Source organism: Callithrix jacchus, chromosome X (assembly GCF_049354715.1).
Source record: "Callithrix jacchus isolate 240 chromosome X, calJac240_pri, whole genome shotgun sequence".
Classification (NCBI taxonomy): Eukaryota; Metazoa; Chordata; class Mammalia; order Primates; family Cebidae; genus Callithrix; species Callithrix jacchus.
The window spans coordinates 81,553,894-81,566,433 of record NC_133524.1 but is presented as its reverse complement, the minus strand read 5'-3'; the positions used below and the strand labels follow the sequence as shown (position 1 = coordinate 81,566,433).

The following is a 12,540-nucleotide window of genomic DNA, read 5'->3' as shown; positions in this document are numbered from 1 at the left end:
AAAGAAACTTTTAAATGGAAAAAAGATTTTTTGAGTGACACAAGTTACTATTTTCCTTGAACACTGATGGGACAAAATCTACAAAAAGTAAATAAAAAATGATGATGTAGAAGAAAATTAGGTAAAAAACAATGCTATATGCATAAATAGCAAATAAAATCCAATCCTGTGATATGAGTTAAATTATGCCCCAAAATTTATATATATGTTCTAACATCTGGTACTTGTGAATATTACTTTACTTGGAATTGGATCTTTGCAGATGGAATCAAATAAAAATGAAATTATACTGAATTAAATTGTGGCCTAAGATGCTGACGAGTGTTCTCATAAGAAAAAAAATCATTTTCTTACAAGAATAAGAAAGAAATAGACATAGACAAAAAGCAGTTGTTACGTAATAATGGAGGCAGATATTGGTGTAATGGATCGACAAGCCACATAAAACCAGGTACTGCCAAAAACAGCCAGAAACTAGGAGAGAGAGACACACAACAGAGTGTCCCTTAGAACCTGCAGAATAAGTCAACACTGGTGACACCTTGATTTTGGACTTCTACTCTCAAAAATTGTGTGAAAACATAATAGTTTAAACCACTCAGATTCCGGTAGTTCTGACAGGAGCCTTCAGAAGCTATTATGCCTAATTAGAAGAGTTAGATCACACAAGAAGAAAGCATCTGTTCCATCAGGATGGATGGCGGAGTATAAGAGTAAAGATAAATGCAGACTTGCATATTTTCATGTGGAGAAATGTAATTGCCAGGCAGCATAAATGGCCAACTTGAAGTTTATCAATTTATATTGAAATTGAAGATAATTATTAGAGGTCCACATATTATTCTCATTCATATTTATCTCATAAAGGTGTGTGGCATAATTAGAGGTGTAAATTTATTAAAGATTAAGATTCATGTTGAGCAGAGATGTCTAAAGAAAGAGTAGGGTGAAGGGAGCCGAGGATATATGACAGGAAATATTTGGGCTAATTCACCGTGAACCAGTAAAAATCTAAGATAGGTAAGGATTTATGATGGGCGACAAGAAAAGCCACAAGAAGGTCCTTAGCCAGTGACAGGGAAAAGGTAGTAGAATCAACGGTTAGTCTTGGGGGTGGAAGAATTGTTGGAATGGGGTTTGCCGAGTTCCCTGATGTATCAGTTGGAGAGCGAAAGGATTGAAGTCGAGATGCTGGAGGGACATTTGCAAGGGTAAACCAGTAGAGTAGGATGTAAGACAAAATAACTGAAGAAGAGGAAGTCAAATAATTAAAATGTTAGATAGAAGATTGATCATCTAACAGTAAAATTACCAGAATTTAAGACAAAGGTACTTTGGCAGAAAGTGATAGCCAGATGGGAAGTCATCACGAAATGCAGTAGAGTACTAGGAGTGAGGAGATGAATAAGACAAGAAAGGTCAAGGGTGATATCAGCTGATGAAATGAGATTACTCAACGTTGGCTATTTTTGGAAGAAAGAATGACCTGGAAATAGCATTGAGGAAGGAAGCAGATGTCGACTGCATTTTTAGGTTCAGTGGTAGGAGAGGGTGTAGGAAGGGTGTACCCTTCCTGAAGGCTGTAGGAAAAGCAATGAATTTGAAAGAGAGTCGGGTTTCAGATCCAGCAAGAGGACAGAGTTATCATTCAGATAGGAGGCAGAGGATGTCCCTGATGACAGGCAGTTTCAAAGACATAATGCCTAATGCTGACATAAACCTGAGGTCACTGTGACCAAAGAGGGATGACCAGATGTAGGCAGCATCCAACGAGAAGTGTCGGTAAAAGCGCTAGGGACCTGAGAAGCTGCATTTGGGGAGCCCAATCTTAATTTCTAGGTCAAATCACTCCATTTTTCCGAACCTTCTTTAGTTTTCGTTTTCTAAAAGTAATACCCACTGATAGAAAGATATGAGCATTACGTACATGTATCGTTTAAATAGCGAAAATGTCTGCAATTGCTTTTTGTGAATAATTCTCTGAAATTTGAATTTCTGAGTCAAATATTTTCTAAATTTTCTTCTTATTATTGAGGTTGTACACTTTTTAATGTTTACTGGACATTAATATTTTTCGCATAACTTGCCTCATCACATGTCCCATATTTTAATTCCTCATTAATTGTATTTTCTGATAGACTTTACATGCATTTTGTATTAGGTTGTATCATAAGAAGTTTTCACTTTTTAGGTCAAAATATTTTATTATTGGCATTATCATACAGATAAACTTAAGATACATCAGATAGTATATGGTAGATGTAAGTTAGCATAGGTTACCCTATCTTAAGTTTTAAATTACATTCAGCAATATTCTTTAAAAGGAGACTCATTGACTTTTAAAACAAAAACAACACTACAGCAACTAAAGGCATCGGAATAACAGTTGAATCCCATATGAATGCTGTATCTTCTACTTAACGATGCCTTTAAAAATAAACAAACTATACTTTATGGGAAACAATAATCTTTTTGTCAGAAAAATAGAATGGTCTAATATTGCTTACACAAACAATAAAGTTTACCAAAATACCATACCTAGTCTTACTACATTGTATACTGCTTTACGTTTTAATGTGACTTCACATGAGTTTGTTCTTTCCATGACTCCTGAAACAGGATGTAGTTTTAAGAAACTGAGACCCAGAGAGATAAACTAGTCAGGGTTCGAAGCTCTTTTTTTAACAAAAAGATCGTACCAGTGAAATTCCAAAGCAAAACACCTAAGATACTAATGAAAATTTCATATCTCTCTTTAATATACAGATTTTAATTTATAAATAAGATGAGTATGAAAGAAACATTCTTTACAGTTAAACATATACATTGGTAACCATATTAAGCACACTGGTTACTTAAAATACTGAATGAAAGGTATTAAACTGAGGACTTACAGTCTTGGAAGAGACATTTCCCCTGCCTATATGTTGCCTGGACCTGAGCATAGTAACTTGTAACTGGTGAGTGATGTTGAGTGATGACGTCATAAAGAGGTTGTAAAGAAAGGAAATTTAAAGGGCAAGGACAGAGTAGTCAAATTTAAACTACAATATAATGTAGTTTAAACCACTCAGTTTCTGGTAGTTCTTACAGGAGCCTTAGGAAGCTAGTATGCCAAGTTGGAGGAGATAGATCACAGCAAGAAGAAAGCATCTGCTCCATCAGCATGGATGGCGGAGTATTGAAGTAAAGATGAATGCAGACTCGCCTATTTTCTTGTGGAGAAAGTAATTGCCAGGTAGCATTAATGGCCCATTTTAGTTTATCACGTTTTATTTAAATTGAAGATAATTTTTACGGGTCCACATTTTATTCTCATTCATACTTATCTCACAAAGGTGTGTGGCAAAATTAGAGCTGTAAATTTATTAAAGATTAAGTTTTGTGTTGAGCAGAGATGTCAACAAGGAGAGTAGGGTGAAGGGAGCCGAGGATATATGACAGAAAATATTTGTGCTAATTCACCGTAAACCAGTAAAAATCTAAGATAGGTAAGGATTTATGATGGACGACGAGAAAAGCCACAAGAAGGTCCATAGCCAGTGACAGGGAAAAGGTAGTAGAATCAACGGTTAGTCTTGGAGGTGGAAGAATTGTTGGAATGGGGTTTGCCGAGTTGCCTGATGTATCAGTTGGAGAGCGAAAGGTTTGAAGTCGAGATGCTGGAGGGACATTTGCAAGGGTAAACCAGTAGAGTAGGATGTAAGACAAAATAACTGAAGAAGAGGAAGTCAAATAATTAAAATGTTAGATAGAAGATTGATCATCTAACAGTAAAATTACCAGAATTTAAGACAAAGGTACTTTGGCAGAAAGTGATAGCCAGATGGGAAGTCATCACGAAATGCAGTAGAGTACTAGGAGTGAGGAGATGAATAAGACAAGAAAGGTCAAGGGTGATATCAGCTGATGAAATGAGATTATTCAACGTTGGCTATTTTTGGAAGAAAGAATGACCTGGAAATAGCATTGAGGAAGGAAGCAGATGTCGACTGCATTTTTAGGTTCAGTAGTAGGAGAGGGTGTAGGAAGGGTGTACCCTTCCTGAAGGCTGTAGGAAAAGCAATGAATTTGAAAGAGAGTCGGGTTTCAGATCCAGCAAGAGGACAGAGTTATCATTCAGATAGGAGGCAGAGGATGTCCCTGATGACAGGCAGTTTCAAAGACATAATGCCTAATGCTGACATAAACCTGAGGTCACTGTGACCAAAGAGGGATGACCAGATGTAGGCAGCATCCAACGAGAAGTGTCGGTAAAAGCGCTAGGGACCTGAGAAGCTGCATTTGGGGAGCCCAATCTTAATTTCTAGGTCAAATCACTCCATTTTTCCGAACCTTCTTTAGTTTTCATTTTCTAAAAGTAATACCCACTGATAGAAAGATATAAGCATTACATACATGTATCGTTTAAATAGCGAAAATGTCTGCAATTGCTTTTTGTGAATAATTCTCTGAAGTTTGAATTTCTGAGTCAAATATTTTCTAAATTTTCTTCTTATTATTGAGGTTGTGCACTTTTTAATGTTTACTGGACATTAATATTTTTCGCATAACTTGCCTCATCACATGTCCCATATTTTAATTCCTCATTAATTGTATTTTCTGATAGACTTTACATGCATTTTGTATTAGGTTGTAACATAAGAAGTTTTCACTTTTTAGGTCAAAATATTTTATTATTGGTATTATCATACAGATAAACTTAAGATACATCAGACAGTATATGGTGGATGTAAGTTAGCATAGGTTACCCTAAGTTTTAAATTACATTCAGCAATATTCTTTAAAAGGAGACTCATTGACTTTTAAAACAAAAACAACACTACAGCAACTAAAGGCATCGAAATAACAGTTGAATCCCATATAAATGCTGTATCTTCTACTTAACCATGCCTTTAAAAATAAACAAACTATACTTTATTGGAAACAATAATCTTTTTGTCAGAAAAATAGAATGGTCTAATATTGCTTACACAAACAATAAAGTTTACCAAAATACCATACCTAGTCTTACTACATTGTATACTGCTTTACGTTTTAATGTGACTTCACATGAGTTTGTTCTTCCCATGACTCCTGAAACAGGATGTAGTTTTAAGAAACTGAGACCCAGAGAGATAAACTAGTCAGGGTTCGAAGCTCTTTTTTTAACAAAAAGATCGTACCAGTGAAATTCCAAAGCAAAACACCTACGATACTAATGAAAATTTCATATCTCTCTTTAATATACAGATTTTAATTTATAAATAAGATGAGTATGAAAGAAACATTCTTTACAGTTAAACATATACATTGGTAACCATATTAAGCACACTGGTTACTTAAAATACTGAATGAAAGGTATTAAACTGAGGACTTACAGTCTTGGAAGAGACATTTCCCCTGCCTATATGTTGCCTGGACCTGAGCATAGTAACTTGTAACTGGTGAGTGATGTTGAGTGATGTTGAGTGATGACGTCATAAAGAGGTTGTAAAGGAAGGAAATTTAAAGGGCAAGGACAGAGTAGTCAAATTTAAACTACAATATAATGTAGTTTAAGCCACTCAGTTTCTGGTAGTTCTTACAGGAGCCTTAGGAAGCTAATATGCCTAGTTGGAGGAGATAGATCACAGGAAGAAGAAAGCATCTGCTCCATCAGCATGGATGGCGGAGTATTGGAGTAAAGATGAGTGCAGACTCGCCTATTTTCTTGTGGAGAACGTAATTGCCAGGTAGCATTAATGGCCCATTTTAGTTTATCACGTTTTATTTAAATTGAAGATAATTTTTACGGGTCCACATTTTATTCTCATTCATACTTATCTCACAAAGGTGTGTGGCATAATTAGAGCTGTAAATTTATTAAAGATTAAGTTTTGTGTTGAGCAGAGATGTCAACAAGGAGAGTAGGGTGAAGGGAGCCGAGGATATATGACAGAAAATATTTGTGCTAATTCACCGTAAACCAGTAAAAATCTAAGATAGGTAAAGATTTATGATGGACGACGAGAAAAGCCACAAGAAGGTCCTTAGCCAGTGACAGGGAAAAGGTAGTAGAATCAACGGTTAGTCTTGGAGGTGGAAGAATTGTTGGAATGGGGTTTGCCGAGTTGCCTGATGTATCAGTTGGAGAGCGAAAGGTTTGAAGTCGAGATGCTGGAGGGACATTTGCAAGGGTAAACCAGTAGAGTAGGATGTAAGACAAAATAACTGAAGAAGAGGAAGTCAAATAATTAAAATGTTAGATAGAAGATTGATCATCTAACAGTAAAATTACCAGAATTTAAGACAAAGGTACTTTGGCAGAAAGTGATAGCCAGATGGGAAGTCATCACGAAATGCAGTAGAGTAACAGGAGTGAGGAGATGAATAAGACAAGAAAGGTCAAGGGTGATATCAGCTGATGAAATGAGATTATTCAACGTTGGCTGTTTTTGGAAGAAAGAATGACCTGGAAATAGCATTGAGGAAGGAAGCAGATGTCGACTGCATTTTTAGGTTCAGTGGTAGGAGAGGGTGTAGGAAGGGTGTACCCTTCCTGAAGGCTGTAGGAAAAGCAATGAATTTGAAAGAGAGTCGGGTTTCAGATCCAGCAAGAGGACAGAGTTATCGTTCAGATAGGAGGCAGAGGATGTCGCTGATGACAGGCAGTTTCAAAGACATAATGCCTAATGCTGACATAAACCTGAGGTCACTGTGACCGAAGAGGGATGACCAGATGTAGGCAGCATCCAACGAGAAGTGTCGGTAAAAGCGCTAGGGACCTGAGAAGCTGCATTTGGGGAGCCCAATCTTAATTTCTAGGTCAAATCACTCCATTTTTCCGAACCTTCTTTAATTTTCATTTTCTAAAGTGATACCCACTGATAGAAAGATGTGAGCATTACGTACATGTATCGTTTAAATAGCGAAAATGTCTGCAATTGCTTTTTGTGAATAATTCTCTGAAATTTGAATTTCTGAGTCAAATATTTTCTAAATTTTCTTCTTATTATTGAGGTTGTGCACTTTTTAATGTTTACTGGACATTAATATTTTTCGCATAACTTGCCTCATCACATGTCCCATATTTTAATTCCTCATTAATTGTATTTTCTGATAGACTTTACAAGCATTTTGTATTAGGTTGTATCATAAGAAGTTTTCACTTTTTAGGTCAAAATATTTTATTATTGGCATTATCATACAGATAAACTTAAGATACATCAGATAGTATATGGTAGATGTAAGTTAGCATAGGTTACCCTATCTTAAGTTTTAAATTGCATTCAGCAATATTCTTTAAAAGGAGACTCATTGACTTTTAAAACAAAAACAACACTACAGCAACTAAAGGCATCGGAATAACAGTTGAATCCAATATGAATGCTGTATCTTCTACTTAACGATGCCTTTAAAAATAAACCAACTATACTTTATTGGAAACAATAATCTTTTTGTCAGATAAATAGAATGGTCTAATATTGCTTACACAAACAATAAAGTTTACCAAAATACCATACCTAGTCTTACTACATTGTATACTGCTTTACGTTTTAATGTGACTTCACATGAGTTTGTTCTTTCCATGACTCCTGAAACAGGATGTAGTTTTAAGAAACTGAGACCCAGAGAGATAAACTAGTCAGGGTTCGAAGCTCTTTTTTTAACAAAAAGATCATACCAGTGAAATTCCAAAGCAAAACACCTAAGATACTAATGAAAATTTCATATCTCTCTTTAATATACAGATTTTAATTTATAAATAAGATGAGTATGAAAGAAACATTCTTTACAGTTAAACATATACATTGGTAACCATATTAAGCACACTGGTTACTTAAAATACTGAATGAAAGGTATTAAACTGAGGACTTACAGTCTTGGAAGAGACATTTCCCCTGCCTATATGTTGCCTGGACCTGAGCATAGTAACTTGTAACTGGTGAGTGATGTTGAGTAATGTTGAGTGATGACGTCATAAAGAGGTTGTAAAGAAAGGAAATTTAAAGGGCAAGGACAGAGTAGTCAAATTTAAACTACAATATAATGTAGTTTAAGCCACTCAGTTTCTGGTAGTTCTTACAGGAGCCTTAGGAAGCTAGTATGCGTAGTTGGGGGAGTTAGATCACAGCAAGAAGAAAGCATCTGCTCCATCAGCATGGATGGCGGAGTATTGGAGTAAAGATGAATGCAGGCTCGCCCATTTTCTTGTGGAGAACGTAATTGCCAGGTAGCATTAATGGCCCATTTTAGTTTATCACGTTTTATTTAAATTGAAGATAATTTTTACGGGTCCACATTTTATTCTCATTCATACTTATCTCACAAAGGTGTGTGGCATAATTAGAGCTGTAAATTTATTAAAGATTAAGTTTTGTGTTGAGCAGAGATGTCAACAAGGAGAGTAGGGTGAAGGGAGCCGAGGATATATGACAGAAAATATTTGTGCTAATTCACCTTGAACCAGAAAAAATCTAAGAAAAGTAAGGATTTATGATGGATGACGAGAAAAGCCACAAGAAGATCCTTAGCCAGTGACAGGGAAAAGGTAGTAGAATCAACGGTTAGTCTTGGAGGTGGAAGAATTGTTGGAATGGGGTTTGCCGAGTTGCCTGATGTATCAGTTGGAGAGCCAAAGGTTTGAAGTCGAGATGCTGGAGGGACATTTACAGGGGTAAGCCAGTAGAGTAGGATGTAAGACAAAATAACTGAAGAAGAGGAAGTCAAATAATTAAAATGTTAGATAGAAGATTGATCATCTAACAGTAAAATTACCAGAATTTAAGACAAATGTACTTTGGCAGAAAGTGATAGCCAGATGGGAAGTTATCACGAAATGCAGTAGAGTACCAGGAGTGAGGAGATGAATAAGACAAGAAAGGTCAAGGGTGATATCAGCTGATGAAATGAGATTATTCAACGTTGCCTGTTTTTGGAAGAAAGAATGACCTGGAAATAGCATTGAGGAAGGAAGCAGATGTCGACTGCATTTTTAGGTTCAGTGGTAGGAGAGAGTGTAGGAAGGGTGTACCCTTCCTGAAGGCTGTAGGAAAAGCAATGAATTTGAAAGAGAGTCGGGTTTCAGATCCAGCAAGAGGACAGAGTTATCATTCAGATAGGAGGCAGAGGATGTCGCTGATGACAGGCAGTTTCAAAGACATAATGCCTAATGCTGACATAAACCTGAGGTCACTGTGACCGAAGAGGGATGAACAGAGGTAGGCAGCATCCAACTAGAAGTGTCGGTAAAAGCGCTAGGGACCTGAGAAGCTGCATTTGGGGAGCCCAATCTTAATTTCTAGGTCAAATCAGTCCATTTTTAGGAACCTTCTTTAGTTTTCATTTTCTAAAAGTAATACCCACTGATAGAAAAATGAACATTATGGACGTGTATCGTTTAAATAGCGAAAATGTCTGCAGTTGCTTTTTGTGAATAATTCTCTGAAATTTGAATTTCTGAGTCAAATATTTTCTAAATTTTCTTCTTATTATTCAGGTTGTGCGCTTTTTAATGTTTACTGGACATTAATATTTTTCGCATAACTTGCCTCACCACATGTCCCATATTTTAATTCCTCATTAATTGTATTTTCTGATAGACTTTACAAGCGTTTTCTGTTAGGTTCTATCATGAGAAGTTCTTATTATTTATATCAAAATGTTTTATTGTTAGCGGTATCATACAGATAAAATATACATCAGATATTTTCTGGTAGATATTTGTTAGCATATGTTACCTTATCTTAATTTTTAAATTTTATTCTGCAATATTTTTTTAAAGGAAATTGATTGACTTTTAAAACAAAAAAGGAGAACAACCCAGTTTTGAAGCTCTCCCTGGACACGCGGAGAGGGTGAGTCGGGGACGCATTTCCAGACCGATCTTAGTTGCCCACAGAACGGGGAAATTCCCAGGTATAATAGAGATGTGGGACACCCGGCAGAGGTCTCAGCTGGTGTAGCCTGCAGCCGGTGTGACTCCGGCCTGTGCCGGAGCACAGAGGTGCTCCTCAGTGCTCCATACAAAAGCGCACTGTTACGGGTTCCCTGTTGAACCATCAAACTGAGACCTGAGATGGCTGAACTTGAGACTGAACAAAACTTGGGCATTGAGCCAACCCAGGAAATTCCACGGACAAAGCGTTTGGGCTAGTGCAGTGCGACAAACAAAACGGTGATTCCAAACGCTCCTGGTGAGGAGTTTTTCTTAAAGCACAGCTCTGCAGGGGAGGGGCACCTGCCATTACCGAGGCAATCAGCCCCTACTGAGGTACACGCCCATTTCCGACATAGCCTGCTGTTGCCGAAGCAACCCGGTACAACAGAGAGACTCCACTGCAGGGCGTAGCCCATGGCAACAGGGCAGAGACCGCAGCAGAAGGGCAGAGCCTGCAGCAACAGGGCGAAACTCATACCAGCAGGGTGCAGCCTCAGCAGGCAAATAGTGACTTGACTGCCCCCTAGCTGGGCAGGACAGCAAGGCAGACACTCACAAGGAAATCCTCAACCCCCACACCAGACCGAGCATCTGAGAAAAAAAGGGTTTTTTTTCTACCTAACAGCCTTGAATGAACAAGAGAGCTCACAGCTCAGCACTTGAGCTCCTACAAAGTACAGACTGTCTCCTCAAGCAGCTCCCTGACCCCTCTATATCCAAAAGACTGACATTTGGCAGGCATCATTCTGGGACAAAGATAGCAGAAAAAGCAACTGGTAGCGTCCCTCGCTTTTCCGCAGCTGCTATTGGTGCACCCCAGACAAGCAGGGCCTGGAGTGGACCTCAGCAGTCATACAGTGAAGGGGCTAGACTGTTAGAAGGAAAACCAAGTAACAGAAATACTTCATCAACAACAATCTGGGTGTCCACTCAGATACCCAATCAAAAAGTCAGCAACTACATAGACGACAAGTGGACAAATCCACAAAGATGGGAAGAAACCAGTGCAAAAAAGAGGAAAACACCCAAAGCCAGAACACCTCGCCTCCTAGAAAGGACCAAAACTCCACACCAGCAAGGGAACAAAGCTGGATGAAGAATGACTGTGATGAAATGACGAAATTAGACTTCAGAAGGTGGATAATGAGAAACTATTGTGAGCTAAAAGAACATGTATTAAATCAATGCAAAGAAACTAAGAACCTTGAAAAAAGATATGAAAAAAGATTTGAGGAAATGATAACAAGAATGGATAACTTAGAGAGGAATATGAATGAATTAAAGGAGCTGAAAAGCACAATACGAGAACTTCGCGAAGCATGCACATGTTTCAATAGCCGAATTGACCAAGCAGAAGAAAGAATATCTGAAGTTGAAGATCAACTCAATGAAATAAAATGAGAAACCAAGATCAGAGAAAAAAGTGCACAAGCGAATGAACAAAGTCTCCAAGAAATGTGAGACTATGTGAAAAGACCTAACCTACGTTTGATATGTGTACCAGTAGGGGACGAAGAGAATGAATCCAAGCTGGAAAATACTCTTCAAGACATCATCCAGGAAAATTTCTTCCACTTAGCAAGACAAGCCAACACTCAAATGCAGGAAATACAGAGAACACCACAAAGATATTCAGCAAGAAGAGCAACCCCAAGGCACATAATCGTCAGATTCAACAAGGTTGAATTAAAAAGAAAATACTAAAAGCAGCAAGAGAGAAAGATCGGATCACCCACAAAGGGAAGCCCATCAGACTCACAGTAGATCTCTTGGCAGAAACACTACAAGGCAGAAGAGAGTGGGGGCCAATATTCAACAATCTTAAAGAAAATAACTTTCAACCAAGAATTTCATATCCAGCCAAACTGAGCTTCAGAAGTGAAGGAAAAATAAAATCCTTTGCGAACAAGCAAGTACTCAGAGATTTTGTCACCACCAGGCCTGCTTTACAAGAGCTCCTAAAAGAGGCACTACACATAGAAAGGAACAACCAGCACCAGCCATTCCAAAATCACACTGAATGCTAAAGAGCATCAACATAATGAAGAATCTACAACAACGAAAGGGCAAAACAGCCACTTAGCATCAAAATGGCAGTATCAAATTCACACATAACAATATTAACCCTAAATGTAAATGTACTAAATGTACCAATCAAAAAACACAGACTGGCAAATTGGATAAAAATCCAAAACCCATCAGTGTGCTGTATCCAGGAAACCCATCTCACATGCAAGGATACACAAAGGCTCAAAATATAGGGATGGAGGAAGATTTACCAAGCAAATTGAGAGCAAAAAAAAAGCAGGAGTTGCAATTCTCATCTCTGATAAAATAGACTTTAAAGCAACAAAGATCAAAAGAGACAAGGAAGGCCATTAAATAATGCTAAAATTATCGATACAACAAGAAGAGCTAACGATCCTAAAAATATATGGGCCCAATGCAGGAGCACCCAGATACATAAGGCAAGTTCTTAATGACTTACAAAGAGACTTAGACTCCCACACAATAATAGTGAGAGACTTTAACACTCCACTGTCAATACTAGACAGATCAACCAGACAGAAAATCAACAAGGATATCCAGGGCTTGAACTCAGACCTGAAGCAAGCAAACCTGATAGACATTTACAGAAC

The 12,540-nt window shown here is 37.7% G+C and overlaps 1 protein-coding gene across 1 annotated transcript in view; it reads right to left on the bottom strand.

Moving 5' to 3' along the window:
* The window catches only part of CYLC1 (cylicin 1), a 47,295-nt gene extending 44,320 nt beyond the window's left edge, over nt 1-2,975 (bottom strand). The window contains exon 1 of the mRNA XM_035288867.3: nt 2,895-2,975. Coding sequence (XP_035144758.1) covers nt 2,895-2,911 — 17 coding nt within the window. The 5' untranslated portion in view covers nt 2,912-2,975. The remainder of the gene's footprint in view (nt 1-2,894) is intronic.
* Between the last annotated feature and the right edge of the window lie 9,565 nt (nt 2,976-12,540).